Source organism: Haliotis asinina, chromosome 1, assembly GCF_037392515.1.
Source record: "Haliotis asinina isolate JCU_RB_2024 chromosome 1, JCU_Hal_asi_v2, whole genome shotgun sequence".
Classification (NCBI taxonomy): Eukaryota; Metazoa; Mollusca; class Gastropoda; order Lepetellida; family Haliotidae; genus Haliotis; species Haliotis asinina.
Window position 1 is genome coordinate 52,186,239 of NC_090280.1, and position 12,234 is coordinate 52,198,472.

At 39.6% G+C, this 12,234-nt stretch overlaps 1 protein-coding gene across 1 annotated transcript in view; it reads right to left on the reverse strand.

Moving 5' to 3' along the window:
* Nucleotides 1-11,730, reverse strand: part of LOC137293637 (retinol dehydrogenase 12-like) — a 35,156-nt gene extending 23,426 nt beyond the window's left edge. The window contains exon 1 of the mRNA XM_067824307.1: nucleotides 10,921-11,730. Within this exon, the coding sequence (XP_067680408.1) occupies nucleotides 10,921-11,128 (208 nt within the window). The 5' untranslated portion in view covers nucleotides 11,129-11,730. The remainder of the gene's footprint in view (nucleotides 1-10,920) is intronic.
* Between the last annotated feature and the right edge of the window lie 504 nt (nucleotides 11,731-12,234).

Genomic DNA, 12,234 nt, shown 5'->3' on the forward strand with positions numbered 1-12,234 from the left:
GTATGTTGTGGTTTCTAATTGGTAATGGCCCGTGCAGCCCCAATGCAGATGTTCATAGTCTCTGAATCTCCCAGGGGCTCTTTTTCATTTTCAGTGGGTTTGTGTGTTACTATCAAAATTGTATATATTCAGAGACTTAGCATTAGTCTAGTCACGGGGAAATAGCAGGAAAACTGCTGGCACGGCGTAAAACAAGATTCATTTCTCCACATATTTTAAAGTCACAGATCTATCCTGTCTTAACGCTGTTCGCCATTCAGCCTTGTTACGCAACACGGCATCAGCTCTCCGTGCGATGAATGGCTCTAGCCCAAAAATAACTCGTCTCCTATTTCGGCAGATGGGAAAATAAACAATTATTTATGTTGTCAATATTTTTACAAGAGATAAGTGTTTTACACTGAAACTGAATACCCCGACGTCACATGTGTCTGGTTTTGAGAAGAAGCTTAACGACAAGCGTGTTTTGGCGAGTGAAGACAAAAGATTACATGATAAATTTTATGTTTTGAAAATAAATTTCACTTTCGTTTTAGATGTTTTTGTCACAAAGGGATACGTTTGTCGAGTATTTATCACTCAAACTGTCAAAACGAACAGCTTGGTTGAAAACAAGCAATTATCACCCCGACGATGACGTATAGGTGTGTCTGCCGGCATAGGAAGAACTAATATGAATAGTTACTTCCCAATGTTCTATTTAATGCCAGTCCTTGTAACCATGGAGACAAAATCAACAACAGTTACACAGGATCAGTTCTCATTTTTCGTGTCATTCCAAACATTCCCATCCCGACTGTCCGCAGGAAGGATTCGGTTCTGTTATGATAAATACCCTTAATCAAACAGCATTGTTTCCGGTCCGACCGGGTGATACAACGCCAAAAGCAATTGTCCTATCAAATTACATCCACGTGCAAGATAGCACTGCAGGAGATAACAGAGATGGGGTGATGACGTCACTTCCGTAATGAAACTATGATACTGAAAAGATCCAAGTTATTGATCACAGAACAAAACTTATTACGTGAACAGTATCGACTAGAAGTGACGTTAATATATCGGTGAATCAGTCGGTACTGGTACAGCGTTCGTGGGTAGTTACCTCACAATTTTGTTTGTTGTTTAACACCGCACACAGTAATATTCCAGGAATATAGCGGCGGTCTGTAAGTAATCGCGTCTGGACCCACCAATCCAGTGATCAGTGCTTTGACCAAAGTGGCGATACGCATGCACGTGTAATGACGTATTCAGATAACAAATAATCACTCATGTCAAATGGCACGAGCAAAATAAATAGCAGCCCGAAACAACAATAATTAATCTTTAAGAATTAGAAGTTTCTTCGAAATGCACGTGCAGGCCCTGCAAAACATACTTCCTAAGTCAAACGTCAGTGACTTTGGTGGGGAAAACTTATTCACAACATGAGAGCAAAACATACTTACGTACAAAATTTAGAGCACTCTTTTATGTTAAATTTACCGAATAATCAAGGAAGTTAAGAACATCTAAAGCTGGCCATGGTTTAAATACGTTAGACCCGTCGGACCCAATGTTTAACAGGTGAAATGCTGAGTTAAATCCCTTGGAGCTACGCGCCTCGGGGTTTCACTCAGCATTTCAATGGTTAAACACGGGGTCTTCGAGGTCTAAGCTATTTAAACCTATTTATTTATCACTACTGTCTACTGTGTTCCTTTCAACAACAGCACAATTTACAAAGCAATGACCATTGAGCATGTCCAGCTTTTCCGAGGTGAAACAAGCCACGGCATAAGAAAACTCTTAATCCTTTCTTTTAGCTTTGTGATGACGTCAAATATCGGCAATGAAATATACGAACCCCTCTGAAAAACGCCCGAAATATGAAACATGAGAACATATGTTTATACCCAACTTACATATTTCATACAATCGCGACAATCAGTCAGCGCCTCCGGACCCCGTGTTAAAGAAACCGACCTAAATACTTCCGGATGTTTATGAGGAGACCGACATACGGGCGGTCGCACAGCTCAGCGGAGAGGTCGAGCAGAGGTATCTTGATGAAAGTTTTATGAACACATACGTCCCCCAGTCTCAATTACTGTGACACAGTTTACGGCCACGAAGCATAAAATAAACAAACATTCTGTGTTGATATTCAACAATTCCCTCACTAGACTAAACCTAGGTCTCCGTGTGTGCATAATGTCTGCGCATGAGCTTGATACGTAGGTTCATAGTGTCTGTTACGTATGCGTATTGTTCAATTTGATGTGTACGCGTATAACAGCTATGTGATGCGTTGAGTAAAGTCTTTCTTTAAATACTTGCGTGCAACGAAAACCACGTCGCACTGGTAAATTCAGTAGGAAATCCATACTTGCTGCCTCCGTGTAGTCTCGTAATGCGTATTCGGACACTTTTTGAGAGTCAGCAAAATTCCGCATTACGCACTAAGCATTACCCATCACGCACTGCGCACACATGGAAACCCCTCTGAAAGCTCAGGTCTCGGAATATATATACTTGCCTCATTTAGGGCTTTAGCAATGCAGTAAGGGTTAGGTGTAGGAAAATAATGTGGTTCATGGACAGACTATTGCATCACCTGTGTTTTCACGTATGTGTCAGGTAAATGATTGGGTATAATGTGTGAAGCCCCTTTCTGATGTCTCTCGCCATGATATTGCCAGCATATCACCAAAACAGTCGTAGGACCATACTCACTCACCCTTCATGCTGTACGTGTGTCTGGGCTATTGCAAGGATGCACAAATAATTCTGATGGAAACAAACAATTCATTTTTCATTGGAAAGGATTTCGAGTGAGACGAGAGATTCAGAAAAATCTAGACTTGCTTCGCTTAGGGCCTTGACATTGCAGAACGGGTTAGGCTTTAGGGAAAGGAATGCGGTTGTGGGACTGTGAGACAGACTAGTATATGTGTCAGGTAAATCCATCATTCTCTGTGTATATGACGTGTGAGCGGGATGGTGGATCAACACAGGCCTTTTTCTGCCATATTGACGACACGGGAAGAATGCTGGCGATGTCATTAAATGGCAGTCACACGTGCCCGGCATTGTTCGGGAATTACTGTGTTTCATTCACGTTTCCAGCACAGTCTAATAGACACATTGGTGACAGTCTTTTCAAAATACTTTGGCTTTGCTTGAATACGAAGGTATGATCATGAATGCCGGATAATTGTAGGTCAGTGAAAAATATACTTAAGTATAAAAGAAAGTACACACCTGGAACTTTAGTATTCTATTTTTAAAAATGTTTTATCGTGAATCTGTTATTATGGACAAAATTGTCTACGTTGATCGCTACGCCAGGACTTCGCTACACTTATGGTGTACGTATTTTGTTCACAATATTTATGACTTATAAGTCAAAACATGTTTCAAGTTATGTACGTTGTTTTTGAGCGGAAAACATTCTTCCAACTGAAACTGTGTCCTTTCTTTTGAACGTCAGTTTACATCATATCTGTGTGGATGCAGACTCTATCGACGGGAAAAACACATGTTGCATATACCAGTGTGTCAACATCTACATTTGATAGTTAAGAATTGTTGCCTTACAATTAAATTCAGTTTAGGGTCCTGATTTACACGTCATCCCCATAATACTCAGAGGACGAGTGTTCGTGATGACGTGACGTTTTAGATTTGCTTTAATAGAACATTTAGTCAAGTTTATACCTTACTCAGCTCTCGCAGCCTATACCCATACGACAGTAACCTTATACTCTGGTTCGAATTAATGGACCCTTTTTACAGAAAAATAGTTCAGTGTGAAAAACATATAATGAAAAGGAGCCCTTAGACTTTCTCCATTTTCAGACTGAAGCTATGGAAATCTAGTCTTGCCACATTTTCTAGACTTGCGTGGGCTCATTTTTATAGTTTGCTTCAGGATCTGCACGAAACATTATAATCAACCCTGCATAAGAATACATTTCTGGTACTGTTTGTCTGCCTACTGTGGATATATTATGTGGAATCCCATTTGTGTTTCTACCTTCATGTTTCTACACAATAACTACGTACAAAATCAGTGGTCAGTGTTTGTTGACTACCTAAAAGTGGGTGTTGGTGTAGCCTAGTGGTTAAAGCGTTACAGACCCGAGTTCGGCTTCCCCCTTGGATACATTTCTGGTGTCCGCACCGTGATATTGCTTGGTTACTGCATAAAACCAGAGACCATATAATAGATAATAATAATAATAATATCTATTATATGGTCTCTGATAAAACTTAACAAACTCACTCACCCGTATTGAGGCTCTCAAGCGACACGTACAACGAAATTCGTGCTTACAACGCTGACAAAGCACACACAATGTATGGATGCACAACTTTCCATTTCGTACACACGTTGCTCATAAATAAGATCTACTCTGATACCTATTAACCTTAGTAACTAAGAAATGACTGAAACAACAGACAAGGGTTTCCACTGATATATGTAAGGATGATCACAAGTAAACTGTGCCTTTCTAGAGAGTTTGTTCTAAAGTTCAGTTCGTATTTTGAATCTTTACGAATTGGAAACACATCTTTAAATTAATTTAACCCGTATGTAAAGAAGATCTGACTTAAAGACAAAGAGCAATTCGACCGATATCGCCTTTCTTCAGTCACCTCATTTGACCTTTGAATATGAGCGCCATCTGGTGGAATTCCTGATCTTCGCTGCTTTCCTGATAAGTCTAGGCTAGCGTGGGAGTCTAAAAATAGACTCACGCGGCAAGAATAACAATCTGCCTCGGAGTTTAGGATTCGTGGCACCGATATATATACAATGTACGTCACCAACAGAATAACAAAGCAGGAACTATATTCAAAGGCAAAAGTACATCGAGATTAGTCGAGCGTTTTCGTATCCTCTTGCATGGGTAGCTGCGAAGTAGATATCCATCTTATCATGTGACAGTTTAAGCCAGGTTTTCATCCACTAAAGGAACATCTGCGGAGGAATACACCGCTGTTTTTAAACTATTTTTATAAAATAGAATGTATAATAGATCAGAGACGCTCTTTTCCTGAAACTGGGATAATCTAATATCCCATATGTTCTGGACCTAAATGGGCTTACTCTGTCATGCAAAGCCTGAAGCAAATATATCCAACAAACCCCAAGCAGGTCCTGACAATATAATATGGCAAGTCTAGATTTCTACAGCTTCAGAAAGTGAAGAAAGTCTCTGGGCTCATTTTTATTGTATTTATAACTTCAATTCCAATAGGTTTATTTTCTGTAAAAATGTTCATTTCAGACTAGCTGTTAGTCTATGAAATGGCGGGGACTGACTACATGTATTTCCGGGTCTGTGTGACACAATAACGTTTTTAGATCTTTTCGCAATATATTTTAGGTAAACTTCAAAATATTGAACTGTATTTATCGGCCTGTTATTTCTTATCAATTACAATGTCTATAATAAAACAAAACATATTCTAGAGGGATTGAACATTTAGATATGAGGGCATTTCAAATATTTCTTTTACGAATTACATAATTAAGAAAGACTTCCGAATCCGTTTTCAACCCACTTAAACATTACCATAGTACAAACATTGAAATGTAAGTATGAAGGATGTCAAGCGATGTGTAACAGATCACGACACAATAAAACTACACTTTCTATTTTCCTTTGAGTCTACAATAATTTCTGAGCAAATAATTTCTACGCAATATGATGAGTAACATAATACGTAACTTGGTAGAAAATTAAAGAACAATTTGGACATTTCAGACAGATTTTGAATTAATTAAAAACTGAAAATATCAAAGCAAATATATGACAGTTGCGCGGACGTCAGAGAAAGCAAGGTCATGGTCACCTTGATATGAAACTCGATCCTGATTGGTTCTGTGTTTATTAAGGAAGTTGAAGCCTGACAAGGGAGTGTGCCACACAATGTCACATTACTCGTGTACTACATACCTGTCTCCTTGTGGCAGTGGGATGGTCATGATGTCTGGCAATATTGCACAGTGACATACAGTAGGATCATCAGCATTGCACAAAACGTCTTTTATTACTACTGCTAGACTTCGTGAAGGAGAAATCACCTGATTTGTCTCAATTTAATTTCTGGTGAACTCTGTAATATATTTCCAGGTAGAAATATAGTTTCTTCAGACATACTACGTGGAATGTTTATACTCCAGGTAAAAGTGGCATTGAAGTTACTTACAAGTATTTTATTTTATTGTAAACAACAAAACATAATTTCATAAAAAAAACCTGTTAAATGCTGTGAACTATCTCATGTTCCATCAATGGTCTGGACATGGATAAAATCATTCCAATACATTTATTCAAGGAAATATGAAACCGGAAACCATGATATTTTCTACTAATAAACATTTACACCAAATGGTTAATCCAGAAAGAAAAGCCCCTGTCTAACGATGATGAAAAGAAGCTCTGAGTTTTCAGAAAGCTGTGGAAAGCTGTGGAAATCTAGACATTTTCTAGACATGTGTGGGCTTTCTTGGATATATTTGCTTCAGGGTCTGTATGGCAGACTTCGTTAACTGTAAATTGCGACAATCCCTGAATGTAGAAGAAACAGAACTGATCGGATTGGTGGGGCCTGACCTGGTCTTTAGTTGATTCAGATCTATCAGTTCAGAAACCTAGTCTGTCGTACAGACCTTAAAGCAAATATATCCAAGAAACCTCATGCATTTCTAGAAAATGAAGATGAAGAAAGTCTCAGGCCTTCAATATATTAGTTTGGTTTTTTTACTATGAACATTTTTCAGTTAAATGTGTTCATTTCAGAGGCTAGTTGTTAGTCTATTCAGAAACCCTGCTTGCAGAAATACGGCGTAGATTAACGGAACCAGTAAGCGCGAACGCTTATCCACTGGGCTACTAAGTAGACCACCACAAACCAGGTGTGTTGTTCTAATACTTGGTGTCTGGGTATCGAAGTGTGAGTGAGACAGTATGGTTTTCTGACGATTTTAGCGATATCCCAGCAGTATGGCGGCGGGGAACACCAGAACTGGGCTTATTACATTGTACCTATGACATGGGAACGCTTAAACCACAAGGCTACCCCACCTCCCCCGGAGTTTGATAACTTGATGAGATTAGGGTACCGCGCACCGGATAACGGACTGAGTGAGTGAGTGAGTGAGTGTTTTCAATTTATGTAGTACCTTCTCGCGATTCTCCCCTGTCAAAAATTTAATTCGTTGTTTGTAAATAAACATAAGTTTCATACTAAAAAAAGAGAAACGGAATTTCATCAACATTGGTTGCCTGGCAACCAGAACGATGCGACTTTGGCCTGAAAAACCGGGGTCTGCATCTGTTCCAGACATCACCCATTTAGATGCCTGGTGAGTCACGTGACCTATGGAGTTCACGTTTACCAGATGTGATGGGCGATAGAAAAGATGAATTTCCTGTGAATTTGTTGGGAGGCCCACACCAAGCACCTTATCTTCAGGAATAAAAGATTAAAATGTCTAGCACCATGTTTCTCATACCGGCCTCGGGGCTAGTGAGACGGGCTGGTGTGATGAATTGACATGGATTCTGATAGGGAAGTTAAACATTTCAACGCCGTCACATTGAAAAAAAATCCCTAAACATATCAATATAGTAACTTTGAACTGGTCTGATATGGGACCCCAGGATCAACTTTGATTCTAAATAAATGGCAACTTGGAAAAAGTTCACGTTGAACTTTGATTCCTGAACGTCCTGTTTACCCAATCCGGAACAATCAACGAAATTACCCTAACTTTATCCTCTGTTCTGAAGGTCCTCTAACTCAAATATACTGACATGTTCCACTCCTCTGTTTAAGATAAACCAAATCCACTAAATTCAAGGTACAAACTTGAAAATGTAAATCAGAAATTAAATTTGAACCATACCCTGAACACTGCAAGATAAGAAATACCGTGTCCACTTCACAAAGTTAAGACTGAGCTACACAGACTACAAATTGAACTAGGTAAGAGAACATGACCGTCAATACCTGTGGAAGACCGTCTCTGTAGTCATTGCTCAGTCCTTGAAGATGAAAAGCGCCATTTCATGTATTGCTGTAAATATTCAGATTTAAATCCCTATCGCCTCAAAATAATAAATTTCAAAGTCTTTCTACAACAGAAAAATTCAACCTCATGTTTAGATATAATCAACCTAATAGTATAAAAATAATTTGTTACCCTATATATAACTTCAAACAAATATAGAACACTTCTTGATCATCCTAGGCCATTGTCATATCCATTATATCATATGTCTTGTTATTGTGTTTCACCATGTACCTTGCTTATGTAGCATGTAGCTTCTAACTGTTATTATAAGGATCATCTATGTATATTTATATATCATTGTACCTTTTATGTCTATATTTGTAGTTCATAGAATAGTGCCACCGACCCTTTATGGAACATCATGCATAGATATATGTATACTCCCCATGGAGTTGAGATCGATAACACGATGTGACGCTGTGACGGACATCCGATGATCGAGGGAAAACAAATGTCAGTGGATTAAGCAAGCAATAGTTGCATGGATATGTGCGCTATATCAATATCATATAAGATAAGTTAAGATTATCTTACCTATCTTATCTTATCTTACATGGAATCGAACTCTTATCGATGAGGTTAGACTGACAACTAGTCTCTGATATGAACACATAGCACGGAAAAATGCTCATTGTTGAAAAATAAACTGTAATGAGGCGTTCTTCGTTACAGAAGCTGTGAAAATCTGGACTTGCCACATTTTCTAACTTGCGTGAACTTTCTTGGATATATTTGCTTCAGGGTATATGTATACTCCCCCGATGATCGAGGGTCTGTATGACAGATCATTTGATTCTTGAAAGTCCTGGTTTCACAGTAAGGGCTGTATGGAAGCTAGTACAACTAGGCTACACCGCTTCCTATATATGATAAAAGACAATGACCTACAAACCTAACTTGGTGTAATAATGACAGTTATAATTCATAGTTTAAATTGCCAGTCAGTGACAAAATATATGACCTTGGGGATGTTCTTGTTATCTGACAACAACATCTGAATAGTCGAGGCTTGACTAGATAGCCATTGTATTGATATATCAGCAACTCTCTACATTGCTGTGTTATGACGTGCAATCAGCCGTGTACGGAGACCAACATCGTGTTGAATATTGTCGCCATCTATGGGGCACAAGTTATTAGGAATCTACTTTATGCATTTATCTCACATTCCAAAATCCACTCGTCTCTATTCTGTCGGTGTTTTCTAAGTGTATGTTAACACATGGGTCATCTCAATTAGACGGAATTTTAATTACCTTTTGTTTCCGAGTAAATGGCAATGATAAATTTCACGCGAAGTAAATGTCAGTAAGTACAAACATAAAGTTTGACTTTTACAGCTAATAATGTATTCAGACTTGAACATAAAACAGTGTTCTTGACTATTGGTGTCTCGTTTTTTATGATATATACGTCTTACCAGAAGAGCAATCCCACTGTGTATCAAACTGCTAGGTGCACCAAGATCTCGATGTTATTAGCTTACACTGTTTCCGTTCAAGCGAGACAAGGCGAGATTGTACCACGTGTTAGTATTTGTGTTATTATCTTGTTTATTTACACCTGACCAATCAACTGGTCACGTGATTAGGTCACCTAGGTCATATCTGCTTCCTGATCAAATGGTGCTCTTCATGGGTGGGATTACTAGGAGCCAAACTGAATGTTACAAACAGACAAAGCCGGTAGTCGGAAGATATCATTTTTGTATTTATGATAGCACACGTCATTTTTCTTATCGTTCTACCGAGGTCGCAAGTGTAAATTCGAGGTAGATTCCACCGTTAGCATCTGCAACTCACTAAGGTAATCAAATCACATGTTCGGCAATCCCTGGAATGTGTTTTGAATATCATTTTACGAGACCAGCATCGATAATTTAACAGCCAATCACATTTCTTAATGCACGATTTACGATAACTGCTATTCATCGCACGTGCACATGCAATATGACACTGACTATCCAATTCATGACATTAATGAGAATTCTTTAATTTTTCAGATGTGTTATCTTATCGTTCACTTTCAAAAGTTAGTATCTACACAGAGATTCTATATTCGCAATACAAAACAGCAATTATTGTGCCCTTTAAGCATCCATTGGCTCTCATCCAAGAAACCCATCTTAAATCCCCTATCTAATTTACTCTGATCTTCATAAAAACAATATTTTGTGATGTAGATATTATAACACCAGCCCTGTTTTGTGGGAAACTGAGCGTACATCTGGTATATTCGACTACACAAAGGTTGAAGTTGAAACAAAGGTTTTGGCAATAGAAGGGTTGTGACCTGCGATTTGTCCTTGGGTGATATTGAGGAAAGGCAGACCTTGTGCCGTAGATTTAAAATATCAAAGTCATGCGTCATGCGCGGGGTTGCGTGATGACGTTTCTTGTCCAAAACCATTATCGACGGGGGAAACAGATTTACCTGAACAATGTTACGCGTCAGCAGAAAATATAACATTGATGTCTAAAGTCTCGTCCTTACTTAATGGAGTTAATGACGGATTGGAGAATGGCGACGTGCTAATGTAATGTATACAGCGTGCATGTATTTCCACACACTGTTCTCTATTCCAGCCTTTCTTTCTTTCTTTCTCAGATCGAGAAATGTGAGCCGCATTTGACAGATTATATATATTGACTGTATCTGTTCATATGTTATCGAATTATTTGGCCTTGGCGCGTCAAAAAAGTGTTATATTAATTGTGAATTTATTATTTTGTAAAAGTTAACGTTAGACAGTGTGGCTTGGACAACTGAAACTGGACAGTAGAAGGAGAGGATTTGTGGTTTTAGCGTACGTGGGCACGAAAGTATGGGACGTATAGTGATCCTACCTGTGATGATGACCGTTTTCCCCTCCATCTTGTTGCGGCTGGGATTTTCCGTCCCCCATCTGATGTACACACGAAGGAGGATGACGAATAGGATGATGCAGGAGACAACGACAGTGGCGACAAGCGCCGAGAAGACGTCCTCTACAACTTCCTTAACCTCATCGATGTTCTCCTCAAGTTCATCGACTTTTAAATCTTTCATCGACATCTTGATTTTTTTAGATCAGAGTTTACTCCCCGTGGTTAACGCTTGATCGGAGACACCTTCAAAGCAGGTGACGTTATCGCCTGCTCGAGCAGACGACAGTTAGCAAAGTCGTCTGCTGGTGGTCGACGACACCTGTGTGTAGCAGACGACACCTGAAGACAGCGTGGTGCAGGTTAAGGTGTGTAGTGTCCAGGTAAAGGGAACAGGGTGGGCGAGATCTCGTCTGCTCCGGGAGCCTACCCGCGCCTTAGTCCAACCAAAGATCTTTTGAAGAGAGGAGATAGGTTCGGCACAACCCCTCGGAGTAGATCACGTTACCTATCTAGCACGTGACTTGACGGAGCGGGGAACAAACAGGGGCACAAGCGGGTTCTGTGAGATCTGCCACAGCAGCATGTGTGGAATATCCGGAGGAGTGCCCGAAGTTTTATTACAACGGAATCGTTCCCTCCATCCCGCCACGGCTTAATCCTCCCGGTGTACCAAAGTTCACGCCTTACCTCGCGCCCATTCCCCAAAATGGAGTTTTATCTTTGTTGTTTTACTTAAATACCGGTCTTAAGGATTTCTGTTTCTTTTTCGAAGCTCAACAAAAGCATGCACGCATATCTGAAGATAACTAAAACAATGTTGTTCAGTTTAAGATAGGAAAAGGAGAGCAGTGTCGAAAACAGATGACACATATCGGACGTGTATCCCGGCAACAGCTAATGGTTCTACGTGTCATGTCAACGTGAGTTCAACTCAACTGCGTAATCAAAGATATATAAATTGTAAATAACTACTTTATTGCGTATAGGTCAGCATGTATTCTGTGTATGTTCGTCAATGCCAATGGCAGCGGTTTCCTATGCGGTGTTCTGGGTACAGAGGTGTGTACACACAACCACTGACAGACACAATTCCTAGATTACATAACTGATGAGTCGCTTTAACAGTCTTCCCGCTCTTCTAAAATCTAAAAAGCTGTCTGCTATATGGATTTTATTACTGTAAACCTACCATGGAGTACAGCCATGGAACAAGGCCAGTATTGCTCTACTTACTGGGTTACGGCCATACCGGATGACTGAGCGCATATGAGTAAGTGTGCATTTACCCGTTCA